The 8,010-nt window shown below is 47.2% G+C and overlaps 1 protein-coding gene across 1 annotated transcript; it reads right to left on the bottom strand.

Annotated features, from left to right (window-relative positions):
* Positions 1-431: 431 nt before the first annotated feature.
* Positions 432-4,595, bottom strand: ptmab (prothymosin alpha b). Its single transcript, XM_083659539.1, has 5 exons — positions 4,423-4,595; positions 2,058-2,123; positions 1,732-1,816; positions 1,544-1,629; positions 432-1,204 (listed from the first exon to the last, which is right to left on the bottom strand). Exons 1-5 carry the CDS (start codon positions 4,465-4,467, stop codon positions 1,160-1,162), a joined length of 327 nt encoding a protein of 108 aa, XP_083515665.1. The 5' UTR covers positions 4,468-4,595; the 3' UTR covers positions 432-1,159.
* Positions 4,596-8,010: the final 3,415 nt, after the last annotated feature.

The following is an 8,010-nucleotide window of genomic DNA, read 5'->3' as shown; positions in this document are numbered from 1 at the left end:
TGGGGACCACCAGGGCTCCTTGAGAATTGTTCTATTTCACCATCATTTAAATTACAAAAAGATACAATTAGAGAATGCACAAGAAATGTAGACTATTTTCAGGCTGGCAAAACTCATGGACAGTGAAAAATGTGACATAACAGGGCAGACACAAAATCACTCACAAATCATTCACTTAAGCGCCTTATTTTGGGATCGAAAAGGTGACGGTCACCTGAAAGTGACTAGTTTGCATCCCTGATTTTGGTCACAGTTATCTACCGACAATACAGATAGTCTTGGAATTCTGGACAAAATCAGATCTAAAAATACATTGTTTGGGTGAAATGGGGTCCTTCATATGAAAAGGGTTGAGACTGAATCATTGCTTCATTTTATAATCTGGCAGACCGTCGGAGAGAAGAAGAACAAGCAGAGATGCAAAATACAACTCACAAAATAAAAGTCCGGTTTATTGTCAAACAACAAACTTCGCACATACATCAAAACAGGCCGTCATCAAAACAAAAAGTCGCTGACAAAAACAAAAATAAAGGAAAAAGAAAAAGAAGAGGCTCCTTTTCTTTGGCCTTGCCCTCCCATACAAACAAACTAGTTATGGTACAGCTAAAGTACATAAAGTGTGTACATTACATTTACTGGAATGCTCTGAGTTCAACGGCTTAACACCTTTTTCTTTCCATGTTTTTTACAGGTTTTTCTGTCGTCTGTCGAGATATCGTTAACACGGTCAACCAAGTAAAATCTTTCGTAAAGAAGCACCGATTTGGTCTGAGGAGATCGCTGCTGCTGCTGCCGAGAGAAACTGCCCCTCAACCCCCCTCCTAACAATATGTACAAAAATATAAAATGTAAATAAAAATACAAACAAATTCTCCTTGTGTTGTTTACGTCGTTGAGAAGGTTGAGCCGGATTCTGTGTCGCTGCGGCGGTGTATTCCTCTAGAAAATGTGTTGTCGCGGTTTGAGGGGAGAGAGAGAGAGAGAGAGAGAGTGGACATGGATGTTGAACTCTACTTGCTAATGACCATGTTTCATTTTTTTATTATTATTTTTCTTTTTAAATCAGTCCTCCAGCCCCTCCGCCCCCGACACTAAAAAACGGGTCGAAGGCGAAGACTCGGGAAGTGTTTCAGCAGGACGTCAGGGGGGAAACGCATCAATCGTCATCGTCGGTTTTCTGCTTCTTGGTTTCGACGTCGTCCTGAAAGAGGCGGAGAGAGAGAGAGAGAGAGAGAGAGAGAGAGAGAGAGAGAGAGAGAGAGAGAGAGAGAGAGAGAGAGAGAGAGAGAGAGATTAGTTGGGAAGGTCACCATCGCCAGAGGCGACAGTTTGACTGACTGACAAGCTTAGCTGTTGTACGTTTTTGTCATATTTGGGGCATCTGTTTTGATGTATTTTTGGATTGTTTTGATGTATTTATGGATTGTTTTGATGTATTTTTGGATTGTTTTGGTGTATTTTTGGATTGTTTGTCATTTTTCTGGTACGTTTTTGGCCATTTTTGTCAGTGTAATTTTTGGTCAGTTCTGCCTCGTCTCACCTCATCCTCGTCGTCGTCATCCTCGGCCGCCCGTTTTGTGCCTCCCTCTAGCTCGTCTTCGTCATCCTCGTCCTCATCGTCGTCGCCTGCAGAGAAACAAGACTCCTCAGTCAAAGGAACATAACATAACAGGCGTTTGGGAGTGCGTGCAGCACTAAAAACAACAAAAACAAACAACTCTTCCACACCTTCTGCGTCATCTTCCTCGTCCTCCTCATCCACTTCCTCCTCATCGTCCTCGTCGATTTCGGGCTCGCCGTTCTCCTCGTTCTCCTGCGGGAACACAGCACTTTTAGAGAGGCCGACTTTTTAAACACGGAACAAATAATAACACTCCTATAGGCTTCATAGTCTGTTTATACTCTCATTTCCTTCATATTGTTTAACTTGTTGGAGCATTTACTTTAGTCATTTTTTGTCAATTCGTCTTTTTCTTTTCTTCCTTGTTTTTATTAAATTTGTTGTCACTTTTTAGGTTACCACTCTTAAAAAGCAGTGGAGTTTGTGTCCATACCTTTCCGTTTGTGGCGGCATCTTTGCCGTTCTCCTTCTCCTCCACGGCCTTCTTCTCTTTCAGGTCCTGCAGGAGACAAGATGAGGGTGTCAGATCCACAGAGGCAAACAGCTGGAACAAGGACTGATGGACTCCTGCTTCATAAGCCAGGTAGGAGTGTAAAGAGTCAAGTGCTCGCGGGGGGGAAGCTGCACATTCTTCAAATCCCTCTCTGTTACAGTGAAGGCTTCTCATTTAAAACACCACACTGCTCTCTGCCAGATCTCACGAGAGAAACAAGCAACCAAAGACCTGGCTGCTTGTTTCCCTCGCGAGATCTGGCAACCCTGGTCTCTGTAGACCACCCCCCCTTTCCTGCCTCCCTCCTCCAAACACTTTAACGTGTTGTAATCTGATACTTTGATGTGGCCCCCGCGGGGCAATCTGGGTATTGTAGTCTCTCGCAGGCTGCCAGCACCATATGTTGCGAGACACGCCCGGGGAAAGAACTGCAATACCCAGAATGCACCGCTCCGTTTAAATCATACTGGAGGAGGCAGAGCGAGCTGCCCGCTTTTAACGGAGCGAGGCTTTAAAGGACAATAGAAGACGACACATGGCGGCCGAGAGAGCGTTCAGAAAACACACCTACTCACACAACACACACAGCTGCAAAAACAACAATATCGATCAAGTTTAATTGATTTATTGATTGATCGAGGGGCTTTTTCTCTTTCACTGCCTATTTATAGCTCTGCTCCGTTTCCTTGTTTTGTCGACCACTGCCTATTATCCTCAGCGCACGCACGCCTAAATCAGATAACCGATAATATAGATTTATCGATTGGTTTGCACAATCAGTTCAGCCCTTAAGCCGTTTATCAGCCACAGCGCCATGATAGGAGACAAATACGGCTCAGATCGGCTCTGCGCTCGGAGAGCCGACCGTGCGTAAAAGGCGCCTGTCTGTGCGTAAAAACGCTCCAACAACTAGCCTATAAATACTGTGCGCGGATTAGCGTTATTAACCCGCTCCAAACCTCTCTGCCCTGCTCTCTCTGCGGCCATTAGCTGCGATTAGATGTCGTAATATATGTAATTATATGGCGTGTGATCTCACCGTGTGGTTTATTATCTGGGTTATTATGACGTCCTGCACTCACACACACACACGCGCACACACACACACACAAACACAGACTGCAGCGACAGACAGACCCACTGTCCCCCCGCGCGCCCGCCCCCAGCCCAGGCAGCAGCAAACTTTCCCCGCTCCAAAGTCCGCGCAGCCCGCACCACCGTGACGTTACATATTAATACACACACACAAACCCCACACACATCAATACACGTTTAAACACTGTCAGCGCGAGAGGAGAGCGCACGGTAACATGGAGGAAAAGCTCCATCACATCACACCTTCACCCAGCACACGCAGGCACGCGCACACACGGAAAATAAAGAAGTGTGACTGCAGAAAACTTTCCCTCGAGACTCACTCAAAGCGACCTGAAATCAGCTCAAAATCAGAAAAAGCGGAAGCGGTTTTATGTCTGAACCAGGCGCGAGACCCGAGAGAGCATCATCCGACCTGCCTACCGAGTCCGTCCGCGCGCAGCGGCCTGTCGCCGACGCAAACAATCAAAGAGCCAATTAATCCTGTAACGTTAATGGATGTTATCGGCGACGCGAAAGTTGCCATTGGGTGTGAATTACGCACTAACCTGTCCTCCATTCAAACAGTCCAACTCCACACTACAGAGCGGAAAGCCCCGCTCCTCTGCCCCGGCTCTACCGGGAGAAAGCCCCGCTCCTCTGCCCCGGCTCTACCGGGAGAAAGCCCCGCGCCTCTGCCCCGGCTACCGGGAAAACAAACCCACAGGGCGACTCTTCTTCCCCTCAGAGGATTTGCATTGGATTGCATTTGCATGATGCCTAACGGTCTGAATAATAAACGCCACTGTCTATAAACGGGTCATTTTGCACTAATAGCGGGTAAATAAGGAGTCCAGAAGCGCGTGAGGTGTTCATGTACCTGCCGTGCGTCCGGTCACAGCGCGAGAGGAACCGAGCCGCCTGGATAAACAAAGAGCCCGGGCAGGCGCGCGGGCAGGCTGTTGTACGCACCGGACAATGAAACGAACGCAGCCTGTCTCCATAACCTGATGCCGTGCTGAGGGAGAGCCGGAGGGTTTAAACTGGATATTCAACATCCAAACATTCTCCCAAAAGATGGAAGAAGACTACACCGGCCATGCGCGTCTTTTCTCTCCCGGTACAGGCTCCAAGTCTCCGGGTGTGAAGAGATCGGGTTCCAGCAGGGCTCCAGCCTGGCTCTGGAGCCCTGCTGGCCGGCTTGAGGGATGGAGGTGAAGCGCTTCCTTACCTTGGCAGAGATATCCTTGCCGGAGTCCACTTTTGTGTCCGCCATTGTTTGAGTAGAATAAAATAAAGGACGGTTAAACGAAAGGTTGAATGTAAAGTAAATCCTCTCCTCTCTGATGGCTTATAATGGATCAGTGTTATATTGTGCCAGTGGCCAATGCCGCTGACGGCCGAGCCTTTAATATAGGCTGGTGGGCGGAGTCGACGGACCGAGAGGCGCCCCCTGATTGGTCAAGGCGTCCACAGAGGTGTGCGCCTCGCGCGTTGGAGTGGAACAATGGATAGAATTTCTAAACCCAGAGGCCACGCCCCCTCCTGTCTGTTTCACCCCCGCTCCCACCGCAGCTGTCCTTTCTTCGACAATATCAAACGGTTCGACGGATTAAACCGAACCAAAGCACCGAACCCTTCACGGTTAGAGGGCGTTTGACTCGAAGGGGTCGAGAAAAGTCGAGTTCAAACCGTAATACGCAGCAAACACGACGAATTAAGGCGAGCATCGGCTGACGTCGCTACAATTTGATTGATTGATGTTGGTCTCGTCGACTCAAGCGGCGAGTACCGAGCTCTTGTCCCGCCCACCGACTTAGAGAAGACTTTAAGGGACATAAAGGTAAAACAAAAACGTTAACACGGGACATTTGTGCTTTTTGACGGTTCCAGCTTGTTGTGCTTGTGTCAGCACGTGCCCTTTATCAAAGAAAGAACATGCATAATAATGTTAGTAGTGAATGTAGAGCAGCAGCGGCCATTTCACATCCTCACAGCCCCGCCCCTCTCCTTCCCTACCGATCATGTTTGAAACTCCCTCTCACACAGCTCTGTGGTTGATGCAGGAATGGATCGGCCGGAGCGAGCTAACCCCGCCTCTGACCCTAAGCCCAACCAATCATCAGCCCCCATGCGTAAACCCAACCAATCATCACTCCTCGTGTCCCTCTGGAAAATCCATTCTAGCATCCACCGTTCTTTGTATGTGCGCACTTCATACTCCGCGTTTTTTTTTTATATAACAGCCCATCAATTCGTGCGCCAAGGTCGGTGCGCGCGCACACACACAGACACACACAAACACCACTTACACACAGACAAATAGACACAATCTCATTCGACAAAACACACATCATAAATAAGATTCTCTCTCTCACACACACACACACACGGCTTGTTTGTCAGTGTGAGTGTGTGCATAGGCATATATCAGTGAGCGGGTGCAGCACACTGCCGGTTGGCCTCATTACCTCCAGCTCCATTGTTAGAGCCAGAGAGAGAAGCGCCTCCGCCGGAAAAAGCAGTGCGAGAAAGACAGACATGCGATGAATAAAGTGCGGAAGGAAAAATAACCATTAATGTGCTCATGACTCTGACGCGCATTCTTGTAATGAAACACAATAAGGGCAAACACGCATGTTCCTTACCGAGTAGTTTAGCCCACATGAGGGCTTTTACAAGCGGACTAGTCTGTGAGAAGGACAAAGCGGCAAACGCCATTGCTCGTGGTAACGTTGCGTTCGGATGGGGGATGGGAGCATTCTACTCTGATGACGCACGCGGCCAGGAGGAGCGCGCCGATTGGTCGAGAGCAGAGTGATAAACACGGCCTGGGCTGGGATGGCACCCGCTGATTGGCTCCAGCGCACGTCCGTTGATTCAAACGAGGGTTCGGCCGGTCTCAAAGCCCGGAGCTGGATCACACAGCAAAGGGCGCAGGAGCTGCCTGAATGTACTGTAGTAGGCTTTCTCTCACATTAGCTTTCCAATCCGTCTCGCTCTCTCTCCCTCGCTATCTCTCCCACCCTCTCTGTCTCTCTCGCTCTCTCCCCTCCCTCTCTCCCACCCTCTCTGTCTCTCTCGCTCTCTCCCCTCCTCTCTCCCACTCTCTCTGTCTCTCTCGCTCTCTCCCACTCTCTGTGTCTCTCTCTCTCCCTCGCTCTCTCTCTGTGTGATTGTTTGGAAACGTTTCATTATTCAGAATTATGAAATATTTAGTATCATCAGTTCAGTTTATTCACAGATCAGTTAAAGTACTAGGCCTACAGTCATATGGGACATAATGGAGACAGGTGAAATGGGATACCCTCATTATCTATCTGAAGGTTGAGAATAGGGGCCCATTATAGACACTGATAGCCTCCATGTTTACTAACACGTCTATATTCGGAAAAGTGCATACCGTATGTATTATAGCCTAATATTTAATCTACGACACATACGACTAACCTAAAACCATGAAAAAGTAGTCCTGCTAAATGGTCCCAAGACATATTATTTATATATTATTTATTCCAGCAGTCTAAACATTGATTAAACAGCTACAGTAAATAGAGACATATGGCAGTGGAAGTAGTAGCCTATAATTGAGCCGAAATGTAAGTGTAGAGTAAGCGGTTTATTAGTCCCCAGCTGTTTAGGGTATTTAAGCTTTATACCATAAGGTTAAATTATTATTTTTTATGCTTTATTAGAAGTTATAATAATATAAATATTTGGCATCAGAGACAGCAAAGCCTGTGGGCCTGTCTTCAAAGTTTCAGTTAGAGCAAAAGTGAAAGTGAGTCAGTCAGGGCAAACAAGTTTGTAAAAGGGTAAAAGCTACAAGCAGATCTGAGATCAGTTTGTATAGCTATGTGGAGGGCGTTCAGCTCCTGCAGACACAGAGTGCAGATCTGAGACCAGTTTGTGGTGGAGGGCGTTCAGCTCCTGCAGACACAGAGTGCAGATCTGAGACCAGTTCGTGGAGGGCGTTCAGCTCCTGCAGACACAGAGTGCAGATCTGAGACCAGTTCGTGGAGGGCGTTCAGCTCCTGCAGACACAGAGTGCAGATCTGAGACCAGTTCGTGGAGGGCGTTCAGCTCCTGCAGGCACGGAGTGCAGTAGGAAATGTGCGGGAATGTATTTTGCAGCCAGTGAAGCAGACACATATTGATAATAGAGAGCCAAAGTGAACGTCATTTCCTGCTTCAGCACTGTACCAGAGAATTTCATCCGCCATTTATTTCCCCATAGACATTTAGTAAAATCCTTATAAAAATAGTTTTACTTGGTCAAACCAAACGGTTCAGCTATATTTAGAATCGGGAGAGACCATAGAACATTTCACTCATCTGGGACCAAAACTTATAAAAAACATCGAAATATTTTCTTTAATATATTTTAATTACGTTTTTGGTCCGAGTGAAATGTTAAGTTGTCTCTCCTGTTTCTAAATGTATCTGAACCGTTTGTACAAACTAATAGTAAAACAATTTTTATAAGCATTTTACGAAATGTCTATGGGAAAATAAATTGCAGATGAAAATCTTTGGTACAGTGCTGAAGCAGGAAGTGACGTTCGCTTTGGCTCTCTATAACCACAGATCATATTGACACACGTCCTGGGACAATGGGGCTGCTATAGTGCAGGGGCCGAAGTGCACCTGCGAAGGCTTTGAGGGGCCCCGGGTTCACACAAACACGTCAACAATGTGATTCAAAGGAGATCACAGGTATGAATATAGACCCATTTTCTCAGCAACCGTTTTGAGGGGGTAAAACAGGAAGTAAAGCAGGTCTAACCAATACGATTAATGATGGTTTCATTCCATTTAG

Source organism: Poromitra crassiceps (genome assembly GCF_964638095.1).
Source record: "Poromitra crassiceps genome assembly, chromosome: 23".
In the NCBI taxonomy this organism is placed as follows: domain Eukaryota; kingdom Metazoa; phylum Chordata; class Actinopteri; order Beryciformes; family Melamphaidae; genus Poromitra; species Poromitra crassiceps.
Note: the sequence above shows the minus strand (reverse complement) of the source record. Positions and strands in the feature narration are given on the sequence as shown.